Below are 15,637 nucleotides of genomic sequence, written 5' to 3' on the forward strand. Positions count from 1 at the left end.
TGAAGTATTTTTTTTTTCCCTTCAGGGTTTTCTATGGTGGAGAGGGGGAGTTAAGGGGAGGGAAACAGGGCCTCCAACACTTCCCGGTACATCCTGAACCAAATTAAAATGTAATTAGGAAATAGGTAAAAAATAAATAAAAATACAATAAAACATAGATGACAATATGTTTTAAAGTTATCAATTTGCTGCCCCCAGGCAGTGATGCTTATGTATGGAATAGTCACCTCCATTCCTATTTTAAATTGAAACCACTGAGGTAAAGGATGTCATCATGGGAAACTATAATTGGAAAAGAAGTTGGGATTATGAACGTTGAAAGTGATGGATGAGTAGCCAGCCCATGTGCTCCATTGGTCCTTATGTAAATTTATCCAACCTCAGCTTATTTTATAAATAAGGAAACTGAGACCCAAAGGGGCTAAGAGATTGCCAAAAGTCACATAGATAATAAACATCAGTGTTATTACGTGAATTCAGGTGTTCTGATACCAGTCCTTCTACTGCACCAAGTTTCCTCCCTGTATATCCTTGCAATGTCATGAGAAAATAAGACCCCAAGCGCATTGAGTGAATACCCCATGGTGTTCACTGTGAGAGGTCAAGGGAAATGGGAAGGTGGAGGGAATAAGCATTTATATAGTACCTATCATATGCCAGGCATATGTGTATTTTACAGTTATTTCATTTGATCCTCTCAATATCCTTGGAAGTAAATGCTACTTTTTGTCTTATATTATAGTTAAGGAAACTGAGGCCAACAAAGGTTAACTAATATAACTGGGATTACACAGCTAATCAGTGTGTGAGACTGGGTTTGAACTCAGGTTTTCCTGACTCCAGGCCCAGTGATCTATCCACTGTGTACCATCAGGCACCATCTGGGCAAACAGTCCCTGTCTGACATCCTCATATGTAGCGGTAACATCCACTTTGAGGACATCAAAGATCCCCAGTATGTTCATCTTCCTCTCATAGATTCTCTTTGTTTCCATCTCTATTTTTGAGGAGGTTTTGCCTTCACTTCGGGATATCTACAGGTACCCCAGACAGTCATTGAAAGGGGCACTGAAGGCCCAGAGCTGGTGTTTTAGTGGCGCCAGAGAACAGGAGTTAATTGATTGCTGTTGAGCTAAGAGACACAATGAGTGAATAGATAAAATTGAATCCTAAATTAATTCTCATCCTTTTCTATACAAATGAACAGATTGCAGTTTGGGACCATGTTATATTTCATTCTTGTATCTGCAATGCCTAGCACAATTCCATGATAAATATAGTCACTAATAAATATTTATTTGACCTTGCAGGGATATGGGAGACAAACAAGATAGTTCCATAAATCCAGAGGAATGTAGAAAAGGAGAAGTGAAACTCATCATTGTGAGAGTAAAAGAGACTTTACAGGGCCATTGAAGAGCGGTGGCTGGGCATGACTGGGGCTCAGTACAACCGTACTCCATTAAGGTGGCTGGAACTTTCATCCACCAAAGCAGATGTTAGAGTGGTGAGCAGAATAGGGGGCAGTCTGATTACTAGTGAACTTTCTCCTAACCTAGAATTCTTGTGGATGATAAAAATGCCTCTTTTCTTCTCCACCTCTTCCTCCTTCTCCATCTGAGAACATGAATGTATGAGCCAGAGTTTCTCTACTTTTTAAATCTGTTTCCTTGTCTTTTTAATTAATACCAAAGGTAGATGATTTGAGATGAATGCTTGATTTTAACTTTCTGGCTGTGTGACTGAAGAAGACAAAGATAAAACAGGCAGTGAGATACTTATATAGATCAGAGAGAAGAAAAAGACAAAATATCTAAAGTACCAAGTTTCTATACTGGCTGAAAGCTCTAAGCTAAAAGATAGATACTTTAATTGGTATTGATTTATTTTTATGTATATTCAAAAGCAAGTAAAGCTGTATGTATGTATATGTATATACACAATATATTTTGTATAATTTGCATTATATATGTATATGTATATATTTTTTTTCTTTCTTGGGTTAAAGTAAATTAGTGGTCATTGTGGTCTGGGAGAAAGCTGGGTTATTGTGTTGGCTGATACTTCCTCCTTCATTGCTTTCCTATCCAATTCACTTGCAAGTCATGGCATCACCTTCCTGATGTCACGGTTCTCTTGGGGAACAAGGAAAGATAACAACAATCCTTCAATATACATGTGTAGATAAAACTCTGTAAGTGAGCAGTTGAGGGTGGTGCCTTGGGAGTAGGACAAATGGAATGTCAGGACCTGTCCTACAATCTAAAGGCAGAAACCAGAGGAAGAAACGAATGCTTTTGCCTTTAATTTTCTCTTTCACCCTTCAAATCAAGGGAGTAAAATATTGTTTGTCCCAAATCTAAAGCCTAAAATGTGTTCCCAGAATATTTTAGGAAGAAACAAATTAGAGGACCTGGGAGCTGTGCAACTATCAGAATTCTCATACTCTTTAGCATCAATCATCAAATTTTTAACCTCCCAAGTGTAAGTATCTACTCAACTCCCTATTCCCTACTCTCTTCTTTGCCAGAAGTATGAGAAAAATGTGGGAAAAGGTATTTTTCCTTTTTCTGCCTCATACCTTTCTGAAGATGTAGCAGAGGGGAAATGGCATGATGAAGCTAGGATATTTAGATTTATACGTCATTGAAAACAGCTACGGTAGTGATGAGTCTTTTGTCTTATGAGCCCTGTGAAGAAGAAACCTCATTAGGATTGCAAGGTGCCACTCATGGAGTAATCTAAGATGTCAATAAAAGACTCTTTATTCATAAATAACCGATATGCAGTAATTTATGTCTGTACATTTTTCTTCAAAAGTCTGTAGCCATCCAATTTCTGCAAACTCTACATAAAACATCCAAACTGTCCATTTTTTCAATACAATATAACACAGCTGTTGGGCATTACCAAATATATATATATGTATATATATATATATTTATATATATGTACATGTGCTGAAAAAGAAGCCAGTGCAGCCTTTTCTAAGGAGTCCATCCAAGTATTTACTGTACAACATTCAGAATTTACATTGATAGTACAAGGCACAGAAAGTGTGGTATGAAGCCAAGGCCATGCTTTATTCAAACTATCTTCTCCGGCTTGCTTGCTCCTTCAGCTTCATGTCAAACCAAGCGTTCAACCAGCTCTTTGTTGTTTCTCTTTTCTTCTAGCTCTTAACACAATTAAATATTAACAAGGAATACGGTGGGGGAGGGAGATCTGAGTCATTTGTTCAGAAAGTGCCTGCAGACCAACCCTACACCACACCATCACTAAAGGGGAAAAATTCCCTGCCCCCCCCCAAAAAAAAACTGAAACAAACAAAAAAACACCTTCTGAAGTCTATTCAACACAGAAATGGAGAAAAATGAAAAACAATTGGTTTCATTATTTGTATTTGAGTCAGGAGAATAAGATATTATTTCCCTCTGTATTTTCACACATGTATGTATATGTGTGTATGATGAGGCATTTAATAGACCCCTCAAAGAACAATTAAATGCAACTATGAAATATGGACAAGAGGAAGCAAGAGCTTGATTACTTTTTGGAAAGGGCAAGGAAAATTTCTTGGTCAGAAATTTGGTTACCTGGAGTATATTCTCCTTCCATATTGTTCTGTCCCTGAACGCACAGGAGAGCCAATGGCAAGGCCACACAGGGATGACAAGTTGTAAAGATTTCTGTTCTTGAATCTCTAAGAGAAGTCTCAATTCAGGGCTTGGTTATTGTCATATTCTAACATTAGAATTGGTTAGGAAGAGAGAAAAGAAGAATATCGTTTGGAATTATTCTCAGCTTGGTTCTTTTTGCCATGATGAATGTGTCTAGGGGGATGATAGTTTGTTTACAAACTGCCCTCACATTTTTAAATCACAGAGCTGGGGAGACCCATAAGAGGTCATACAGTCAGTTATCTTAGTTTCAGTGAAGTTGGGGAAGACAAGGAGTCTTCAAATATAGAGAGGGTGGTGGCATAGAGAATGCAGGGAATATATCTTTTTTTTTTACTTTGTTTTCCCAGCATTTTTGCTCAGAGAAGATGCTTATTGAATTAGATTGAATTGAATTAAATTTATTCCTCCTTGGAAATCATCAAACTACATGACTTTGGACATATTTCCCATCTCTGGAATGCTATGCTTCCTCCCCACCATTAAAGATGTAGGGTTATGAAGTTAAAACCCAGTCCGTTAAACTCCGCGGAAATGTCCTATTTCCAGTTGTGCTAAAATGTTGTTGTATTGAATCTTACTTGAAATGATGTGATCATTGTCTAAGGGCTTGGAAAACAGAGGTTATAAGGACATTTTTACCCCAGATTTTAACAAGACTTAACATAAAACTGTAGCCATCCGTGAAAAAAAATGGTATTCTTTTCTGTAAGATGCTATCATTATCATTAAATGCTGCATCTTTTAATGACAGTGGCATGGTTCATACTGAACTACTTTTTCTAGATTTCAATTTTATTTATTAAATAGAGAAGGGAAAAAATACTCTTAAAAGTACAGGCCTAACCAGGAAGCGTTCTGCATATGTTTATCTTTGGGTTCAGATGGTGGGTGGGTTCTAAGACATGAAGCTTGATGTTCACTTCCTAGGCCCACCTCATGAGGACATTCCAAATCCATGGTCTTCACAGCAAGAGAAAAAAAAAGGCTAAGCAGCTGCTTAGAAAACTACAATTACTCTATGTGCGTTAAACTTCCTACTTCAGATTACAATACTACACACTAGTGACTAATTGGCAAGGGTTGGTCTTCCATCTTCTTTCCTTTCTTTAATAGAAAAAAAAAATCTCTTTTCCTAGTGTCATTCTATTGGGCTAGATGACCCCGTTGTGGGGATATAAGAAGACCATATGACCATGTGGTGGACCCTTGCCTACCTAGAATCGCTTGCAAAAACACCACATGCTGTTTAATACACCCAAACAGCTTGGTAAACTGCAGCTTTTAAATCATTTGGAAATTAAAAACACACAAAGAAAATGCAAACACATCTAAGATCAGTTAACATTTTCACTTTTGTGACAGTTGACAAAATACACTTTCGTTTGTTCTGGAAATTTCTATAGGGACAAAGCAGTGGAAACGGCGCCCATTCAGCTCTTAGCTAAAGCATTGATTTTCAAATACAGCATTATGGCAACTAACACCAAGGGCTACTATTTTTTTTTAATGCCACTATTGTTAGGACAACTTTTTGCTCTCCCATTTCTATGCTGAAATCTCTAATAAAGACAATGGGAGTTACTAAGAAGACAGAATCCTGCAATGTTATATGAAGAAAATAGAATGAAAGTAAGCCATAAGGTAGGCCAAAGAGGCACATTTCTAGCTCATCCACAGTTCTTTTGAACTTGCTATAGCTAGAACAAAAGCCTCTGGGAGAACTTTTCCTTTACTGCATCCATCAACTATATTATTCAAGACATTTACAGGGGGCAACTTGACCCACTCATAATAGACCAAAAAGAGAAGTGACTAAAATGGGCAAAAAGAACATTGCACTGATATATTTCACAACATTTTCTAACTTCACAGATACCTTTGCTAGAAGTTTGGCATCTGGAGAAAGCTTTCTGAAAGGAAACGAATATGCTATGTATCTCTACTTTTTTTTTTTTTTTTAAGATCATGTCTTTCACAGAGACAAGTTCTTCAGGTCTTCAAGTCCAGAGATTTTAATCCAAAGAAAACCCCTGTTTTAGTGATTTAAGCTTAATAGCCTCTTTCAGAAATTCCTGAAAGAAAATGTATAGGCCACAGCAAGGGGTAACAGCTGCTTTTGGAGATAAAAATAATAATAATAAAAAGTTCCCCCCCACTTTAAAGAGAACAGTGTCAATTCTTTTTCATATCTTACAAAAAGGCCAATAAAATTTTTGTGGGAGTACATCCTAGTTTTATGGGACTTCATGCACCGGTAAATGAAGTTTGCATTTAAATCTACAGAACAAGCTTCCTTTCAGCTTAAAGGATTTTAATGTAAACTAGTCAGACTGCACAAGCAATGCTGTAAAAGCCATAAATTAATTTTATGAAGCTGCAATCTGGCAAAGTAATGAAGTATACCATTTTGGTGACATAATTGTAAGTCATTTTGAAAATACAGCTATTAGTCTTAAATTAATCATAGGACCCAAAATGGCAGGGGGTAAGGTAGGACACATCATGAAATTTTCTGAATAGACCACCAAAAGCTAAAGGGCTCTCTCTCTTTCTCTCTCTGGTTCTCTCTTTTTCTCTGTCTCTGCCTCTCCATCTGCCTCGCCCATACAAAATTCCAGTGCAAAAGATGAACCAGATAGTCTGTCAAAGTAAGGCCTCAGGATGACAAGTGAAATCTCATTCAAGAGAGGCATTTGCTTGGCAAGTCTCAGAGCAATGACAGTCAAACATCAAAGACCACACAGGGGTTTAGGTTGGACTAAGTAGTCCAAGATTCAAATAAAGCTCTGTCTGATCTGCCCCTAAGGCCCATTGCTCTGTACTTCTTGAAAGTTCTCTCATTAGACATCCATTGCCACATTGTCAAATGACTCTAAATGTAGCAAGAATCCAACTTCACCCTTTTCTGTACCTGATATCAGAAGAAGGGAGATTAATATGTAAAGAAGGGGAAGGAGGAAGAATGAGTCAAAGGGTTAGTCTGAATATTTGGTTGATTTTCATACAAGATTTTATTTTCTTTGCCATTGTCTCAAATGGTCAAGTGCATCTTAATTCAACCTCTCAGCCTCAGTTTCCTTATTCATGAAGGAGAGGGTTGGACTTGATGATCTTAAGGAATAGTCTATCTTTTTATCAGATGAGTCTTTGAACTTAAGCCACAGGTGGAAAAAAAGGCCATTGAGTTAATATTCAGCAAATAAAAATGGCCCCATTTTACCTTTAAATGTTCAAAATAAATTTTCATTAGCCTTATTTAAATTTGGGGTCTGTTGTCTTTAAAAATACTGAGATTCATTCAAGATCTGTCTTAATTCACCTCAGTGGATGAAATGCTTAGAAGGCCATTCAGGAGAGAAGAGAAAAATGGTGACTGTCCTACTTTAGGGAAGAAAAAAAGATGGCAGAAGTAGTGGTAATGTCTTTTTTCTCTGAGGAGCCAAAAACAGCTGCTCTGCAAACTCTGTCCCAATCCCTCCTCCCAAATCAGTTCTGAACTTGTTTTGATGATTGACTCTCTCCAGTGCTGCTTCTTCAAGAAACTATTTCAGAGATGTCAAATGACTTATACTCCCATGGATTCTCTCCATTGTTCCCTATAAGGGATAAACATGTTGAACAGACTGTTAAGAAAAGGGCATTCTTCTGATAGAGAGACAGTATTTCAGAAAATAGGCTTGACAGTGTAAGTAGATTTGTCTGTTCTGTACAATAATCCATTCAGTTCCTGAGAAAAGTCATATGCTGCTGAATTTTACGTAGCAAAGCCAATGCAGAAGTCAATATGCACCAGCCTGTGTTAGATATGGCATCATAAATTCCATGCCTTTAGACCATTTCCCTTGTGGTGCTATTTTTGTATTTTTTTTCAAAAGGGTTCTAAAAAAGATGGGTTACACATTTTAATAATTGTTCAGGAAGCTCGTTCTTTGGATAAACTAACACATCTATACAGTTAGCTATTTTCATCTCTTTGGATAATGTAAAATTTCTCCTTTCCACCTGTTGCTGGTATAACCCAAGTCCTTTAGGAAGAGTTAGGGTCTGCTTATCCAGCCTGTGGCTTTTCCAAGCCCCTGCCTCCTTCTCCCCACTTCTGTTGTTATGTCTAAGAAGAATGTTACTCTTTGAGGTAATGTTTCCTCATAAACATAGCTAGGGAGTAGAGGTCAACCTAAAGAGAATCCATTTGACTGTTTCCATGAAGTTTTGTTCAAAAAGGTTTCATGGGAAAGGAGGTTAAAATAAAGTTCTTGAATTTCTTGTAGATTTCAAAACTTTCAGGGTTCCAAAATCCATTATTTCCCCCATATGACTGAAAATTAGGTATACCACAACGGTGTTGCCAGAAAGAATTAAACTTGTGGGAATGGAGGGCATTGTAATAGCTTGTGTTATAGGATGTCCCCTTTGAGGATCAGGGATATTTCATCTTTATCTTTGTATTCACAGTGCCTAGTATTAAGTAGGCATTTAATAAATACTTCTTTATTTAAATGGAATATATATTAAATACTATCCAAAGTGAATGGTTCTGGTGATTCTTTAAAAAACAATTCTGGGGAGAAAGTGGTCCACAACTTTTACTGGCAGGTTCTCAATGATAGAAAAATGCAAGAAGCATTTCAATAAACTTCATCAAAAACCACAGTGAAACTCCATTTTCTTATGGAGGTATTAAGGAGATCTGGTTAACACCTAATATCTTTGAAACCAGGCTCTTTAAGGTCTTCAGTTTATGGAGCTATGTTTTCTGAGAAAGAAACTGACCTGTGACACATGCAAATACACTACCCAGGTGCCTTATAATGGATTTGATTCTACTGCAATTGTGTGGCTCATTTGTGAGTAGAGGTGGTAGGATTGGGGGCCTTCTTCTATATTGTGAGCAACGGTTATCATCCTAAGTCACCGTGCAGAGGTGATTAATTGTGGTCACGGATGCATCTGGAAACAATCCCTCACTATTCTGCATTGAGGGGGAATGGTAGGAGGGAGTAAAGCGAGTCTTGGCTTTTGGAAGTGACTATAGGGTATATTTAACTAATGAATCACCGCTTTCATTCCTCCTAGCAGCACTTGTCTGAGTTAGGGGATGTGGGGTAGGGTGGGAGGCGGTGCTGTTGTAACTTACTTAGATTCTCATTTCTAAATTCTCATTTCCTGCTTGTGGTATGGTTGAAATCACAAAAATGGACTGGCAATATTGTTACTTATAAAGGTCAGTTTTATACTCATTTTCCATATTGCAAATATCAGTTGGTTTAAAAAAAAATTCTGATATTGAAATCAGAATAATTTGGCCCTTGGGGAACATCATGACTTTATGACCTTTTTCCAAACCATACATTTTTTCAGTCTGCTTTGTTGTCACCTGATATGTTCTGACCCATTAAAAATTTCAAAATATGAGCCTGTTTAAAGGCAATTATGTATATGTATGTGTGTGTATGTGTATGTGTATGTGCGTGTGTTTCACTTCACCTATGCAGAATTGGTAGAGTTAAGACAATTTTAATTTAAATGGGACAATGGGGTCTTTTGGATGCAAACTTGGACCTTCCCAACATTAACATGATTTACCAAGACAGACTTTAGTTTCTTCAAGTGATGTCCCTCAGATTATAAATGAAGTTGAGCTTTCCCAAATACCACTGGGCTAAAAGCCATCTCATTCTTCTCTACCTAATAAAAAAAAAGTCACAAAGCTGGCCATCGGTCTGTCCATGAGAGGAGATGGACTAAAGTCCATTTTGCCTGCTGTAGCTGAAGTCGGGCTCTTCAAGCTGAGTTTCAGGAATGTTTGAGAGCTTCGTGTGTGTCCTCCCAATCTCTTCAAGGGCACAGGCCAAGGAATCAAGGTCACCATCATGTTGATGACGAGCTTCCCACAGGTTCAAAATGACAGCAGATGGGCTACTTTGTGTAGCAAAGTAGGATAAATTCCTAGACAGAAAGAGATCAATTAAAGGGATAAACAAAAAAAAAAAAGTGGAAAGAAAACAAGAATAATGTTAGACTAGAGTGAAAAGGACTTCAGAGAATACCATGACTTGACACAAAAGAGATGTAGAATAACACTTATTAAAATTGTGCTCTGCCTCCACGGTTAACATAGTAGATTAAATGGTTGAGAGAGTTCCTATTCTGGTAATCCTAGATTTCTGAAATCACACCATCTTGGATGCCAGAAGCATGAGATGAAGGTAGATATAGTTTCAAAATAAATAAATAACGATGTAGATTTGCATTTTACATGTTAACACCTGGTGCTTGATTTTGAGTTCCAAGCTCTATTGAATTGGCTTTCAAATGTTGCCAGTGACTTCCTTTTCTTTAAAGACCTTTTTCAACCTTGATCTTTTTTAATCTCCATGTGGTATTTTGTGGTGGCCAATCTGAAACATTCTTCTCTCTTGGGCTTCTATGACACTGCCTCTTCCTGGTTCTTGTTCTAGATCTCTGGAAGTATACCCCGAATTTACAAAGACTATAACCAACACTTTCATCTTTTTATTCTAGATTTATTTGGCAAGCTTCTTCACATCTGGAGTTTCAACCAACCCCTCAGCAGTGGTTAATCGAGCCTACAAGACTCATTTTTTGTTCTTAAATGTTTATGGAACATCTTGGATATCTTACTGTCACTTCAAGCTCAGATGTTCAGAGGTAAGTTGGAAAAAACAAGCATTTATTAAGCTCCTGTTATGTGTACACACACACACACACACACACACACACACACACACACACACACACACACACATATATATATGTGTATATGTAAGTGTATATATATATGTATATATATATATATGTATATATATATATATATACATATATATATAAAATCTCATCTGATCCTTATAGCAACCTGTGAGATAGGTGTTATTATTAGTCTCCTCATTTTACACTTGGGGAAACTGAGGCAGAAACAAGTTAAGTGACTTGACCAAGGTCACACAGTTAGCAAGTATCTGGTGACACATCTGAGGTCTTCCTGATTCCTGACCACTCTATTCCCTGAACCATTTTGCTGCCTCTTCCATAGTACAGTGAAAATCTAATTTTCAAAAAACAAAGAACAAGGTAACAACAGCATCTGCAAACTATAGTCTTAGAAGCTTGAGTTTGAGGTGGCCTGGTACAGGCAAAAAATAATTCTGGATTTGGAGTCAGAGTACTGGGGCTCAAATACCAACTCTGACACTTTCTGCCTGTGTGATCCTGGACATGTCATTTGCCTTATCTGGGACTTAGTTTCTTTAATTATATGGGGTTGGACTAGGTGACCTCTAATATCCTTTTCTGCTCTAAAGTCTATGATCCTCTCTCTAGTCTTGGGGGAGGGGCAGGTCAAGAGATCTGAGTTTGGAACCTTCTGTGATATCAATCAAATGGCTCATATTGCACTGATAATATCTATACTACTTATCTTGCAAGGCTATTATAAGGAAAGTGCTTTATAAACTGCGGGACACTGTAGAAATTTGAGTTATTATTATTATTTTCCTGAAGTAAGTTTTCTATTCTCCACCATCCCTTTCTCTCCAAAGCTAGAAACTTTATAATTATCTTTAACCCTTTCTAACCTCTCTCTCTATATGTGTATGTGTATATACACACATACACACACACACACACACATACATGCCCATCTCCTATTATTTCTTCCTTTGGAATTTCTCCCTGCCTCATTCTTTTGACTTCAGTTTAGGTCTTTATTACTACATATCTAGATAACTAATACCTACCTAACTGCTTTTCCTTCCTCTAGTCTCTTCCCTAATATACTGCTTTCTGTTTACCAGTATCAGATGTCTCTTCATTAAATAGTCACAATCTTAATATCAAATCTGCTGCATCTTACTCAAGACTAAACTCCATTTCCTGGCATTCTAGGTCCTTCATTTAGCTGACTTGACCTTAGCTATCTGAACTTTGCTGCAACTGCCTACCAACTTACAACTACTTTTTCACACAAGCAGATCTACTTAGTGTTCCCAGAAAACACCTATTTATGCAGTGATCTTCCATTCCTAGTGTTTTCCCCATCTCTTACTTACTACATTCTACATATATACCCTACTAATGCTTCAAGTTCGATATTAATATGACACAAGTTAGCACTGAATTGTTCTCTGTTTCTTGTACCCTAATTTTGCATACCTCCCTAGTTAGATAGTAAGCCTTACAAGAAGGGGATCACATTAGTTCTTAAGTGCTGTCGACTCTACCTCTTCAGGATTACCTGTATCTATCATGTCCTCTCTAGTCACATGCTGTCAACCTTGCTCAAGCTCTTATCTACTTTCAACTGAGCTACTGATTTGGCTTCCTATCCAGTTGCTTTCCTTTCATCATTTTCTTCTCCAATCTACCTTTCATAAGGCTACCAAAGTAGTCTTCCCAAGCATATTTCTAACCATGTAATTTACCTGCTTGAAAACCATCATTGGTTCCCTATTGAATGTTGAATTGTGTTCCATTCATAATCCTTACCACCTCTCTACCCTATCTCACTTTACACCCTTCTTGACAACAGTATTCAAGTAACCTCTTTCATAAACAAAAAGGATGTGGTAATCAATTGTCCTATAATTCCATTCACCAATCCTGTAGACATCTCAGGCCAGCTCACCCTTCCTTGATTATCATTTGTTTTGTCTTACCCCACTGGAATGTGACCTCATTAAGAACAAGGACTATCTTATTTTTTTCTATTTGTATCACCATCTCTTAGAACAGTTCCTGAAACATCTTAAGCTTTTGAAATAAATTCTTTTGAATTAATTAATTCTTATCACATTCTGTACTTTCTAAATGGTCTTATACTTGTCCTATATACATATATGTGTATGTTCTATATATGCATATGTATGTGTACATACACATAAATCTCTCCCTCTCTCTCCCTCTACCCCACTGAGACTGAATGTGCCTTGAATTCTGGGACTGTGTTTTTTCATCTAGTTATCTATGCTACCTTGCACATGATAAATGTTTAATAAATATTTATTTGAATTAAAATATACTTTTTTTGTCTCCTGAAGCACATATCATATAATATTAGATATATTGGAGTTTAAATAATATATATACTTGAAACATGGATGGGGGTTGATGGACTCTAAATTTGACAAAGATGCAATATAACAACCCCCCCCCCAAGAAAAATGTGATTTTATACCATATTAAGAATATTTTTAAAAGTCCAAAAATAAAAGAAAAGATAGTTTCATTGTCTTCTGTTCTGGTCAAGTCACATGTAGAATACGGTGTTAGAATTACCATATTTCATATTCAGATTACTGGGATGATCAGGAAGATGAAGGCTTTGGAAATGAGAACATATAAAGTTCAGCTAAAGAATCTAGGGATGCTTAACTTGGATAACTAAGACAAAGTAGGGGAAAAGAGAGACAGGAACCCCATCTTCAATTGTTTGAATGGTAGTCATATAGAAGGAAAACCAATATTTCTGCTTGGCCCCAGAGGACAAAACTAAGGGTGGTGTCTTAAGGTGAAATGAATTTTAACTCAAAATAAGAAAGAATTGCCTAATGATTAAAGTGGTATTCAAATGGATGGAGCTGCCCCAGGAAGAAAGTTCCCTGCCACTGCAGATCTCTGAGCGATGACTGGATTTCCCTCATTAATGATGTAGATGAGATTCTTGTTGAAGTGTGGCTTGGATTGGATGACCTTAGGGGTCCTTCCACCTCCAAGATTCTGTAATTTTGTTAATGGAATACAAATTCAACATGAATTATCAGTGTGACATAAGTAGCACAAAAGTGCTTAACTAGTTATGTTACATACATCAGGAGGAGGCTTGTTTTTTGTTATTGTTAAGCTTGTTTGGGAGGTTTGATTTGGTTTGTTTCTAAGCTGGTTCTGTTCCACCAAAGGGAGAAAAAAATGTCACCTCTGGGTCAACTCTGGTTTCCTACTTAGGACTCTCACAACAGAGAAACAAAGATTGGTAGAGGCTAGTAAAGTGTTCCCTTTTTATAACTGGGACGTGTTCACAATATAAAATTAGGTAGAAAGCACTTTCTTATAAACTAGTTTTTAATGGCATTTACTGTTCCTCTATACGATTTGATGATTCACTCCAAAGGCAAACCCAAAGAACAGTGAGAAGGTTACGACATTTTACTCAAAGATCCCAAAAGGCCCTTCAAAGTTGAGTAGCTGACTATAATAAATACCAGAAGCAGTGTTTATACTTTTTGCCTACCTGCATGTGTATCTTTAATAGGGAGGAGAGGGGTCACCCTCCAATGTACTTTTCATCTCTTTCTGAGTTGATTCTACTGTGTTTATTTACTTCTACACTAATAGAAATGTCACTGGGCTACTCGTTTGTGGATTTGAAATGTGCCTCAACTCCCTGATTTAAATGCAGGTTGGGGATGATGCCATTTACGTTTGGTCACCTGAATGTTGCCTGCAAGGCTGTCTTCTGTGCCTCCCATAAGAGCATTTTCAATTCTGTAAGTCACAGAATACCTGGACACCACCATCTCATTCAACAATGCATGTCCAGATGCCAGCAGAATAAGATGCAAAGGAAAAGGAAGGAGGTAAGCTGAGGGAACCTAACCAAGAAGTGTTCAGGCTGTGGCCTAGGGACAACTAAAGATCCCAGAAGGTCCCCCAGGGAGCACCTGAATTCATATGCTCTTCATGTTTTTAATAATAATGGAGATGGAGCTGATCTGGGATTTGTTACAGTGAACTCCTAAGAAAGAAACTCTCTTTTAATGCATATCAGCACTTTCTATGCTCCTCAGTCTTAGTAAGTTATTTAGAGAACTAAGAGGTTAATTAACTTGCCTAGAATTACACAGCTAGTGAACCTTAAAATCAGGTCCTGTGTCTAAGTATTGTGCTAGGTTGCCTCTAATAGCTCATATTTATAAAGTCCTTTGAAGTTTACAAAGTGCTTACCTGACAACTGCCCTGTGAAGTGAGTAAGTAAGAAGGATCTCTTGAAGTAACTGAAACGCATGCAATCCCTCAAACATCTATTTGGCATTGAATACATAGCAGAACGTATGTTAGGTGCTGGTGATATAAAGACAAAAATAAAAGTCTTCTGACCTCAGAGAACTTACGTTGACTTATCTGTCCATGGTCACAATGCTATTAAGTACCAGAGTAGGATGGGAACCCAGACTTTCTAATCACAGACTCTGTGTTCTTTCCTATTACTCCATGATGCTCCCTATACTATACTATACTATATTCTCATATTCCTATGAGTTAGTCCTTTTATTAGGCTCTTCCTCAGTGGTATCTCATCAAAAGCAGTGTTAGTCTTCTCATTCATTCTAATGAGGTATTTATATTTGAAATGTCCACTGAAAGATGGTGGTGTGGGAGCCCCATGGAAATGGTCTGAAGTTTAGAAAATATTGAGAACTGCTGTTCTGCAAAGACAATCTCCTCAACCTCAAGTACATATTTCTCCTATAAGCAATCTTACCCTACCAAGCCCTGCCTTTGGATTACTCCCATTATCTGCTTTCTTCATCTCTGTTAAAGTGTTGCTGATTGAAGGTGGAGAAAATCACAAGTGTGCTAACTGGCTCCACAACAAATTTAGATCACACAATCTCAACTAGACCTTCACTGCCACAAGGCAATCCATTTACACCTCCCTAATCGATTCAATATTCTACTCATCCCAGTAGCTTTAAGTGTTCTCACCCTTTCTAAAACTCTTCCAATGACTCTCCCTCCTAGCTCTCTTAGCTAAGAACCTTGACTCATATTTCAGTAAGACAGAGACAAGAGAGAGACACAGACAGACAGATAGACAGACAGACACACACACACACACACAAAGAGAGAGAGAGAGCAAGAGCACTGAGAGAGCTCCAGCTTCTTGCCTCCACCTTATTTCATAATCATTGAAATGCCTTCTGAAACTATCTCCTAACTCT

At 37.5% G+C, this 15,637-nt stretch overlaps 1 protein-coding gene across 3 annotated transcripts in view; it reads right to left on the minus strand.

The window, feature by feature from the left end:
• Positions 1-2,742: 2,742 nt before the first annotated feature.
• Positions 2,743-15,637, minus strand: part of UNC5D (unc-5 netrin receptor D) — an 804,024-nt gene continuing 791,129 nt past the window's right edge. For all 3 annotated transcript variants that reach the window (XM_072635217.1, XM_072635216.1, XM_072635218.1), the window contains one exon: positions 2,743-9,629. In XM_072635217.1, coding sequence (XP_072491318.1) covers positions 9,425-9,629 — 205 coding nt within the window. In that variant the 3' untranslated portion in view covers positions 2,743-9,424. The remainder of the gene's footprint in view (positions 9,630-15,637) is intronic.

This window comes from Notamacropus eugenii, chromosome 1, assembly GCF_028372415.1.
Source record: "Notamacropus eugenii isolate mMacEug1 chromosome 1, mMacEug1.pri_v2, whole genome shotgun sequence".
Classification (NCBI taxonomy): Eukaryota; Metazoa; Chordata; class Mammalia; order Diprotodontia; family Macropodidae; genus Notamacropus; species Notamacropus eugenii.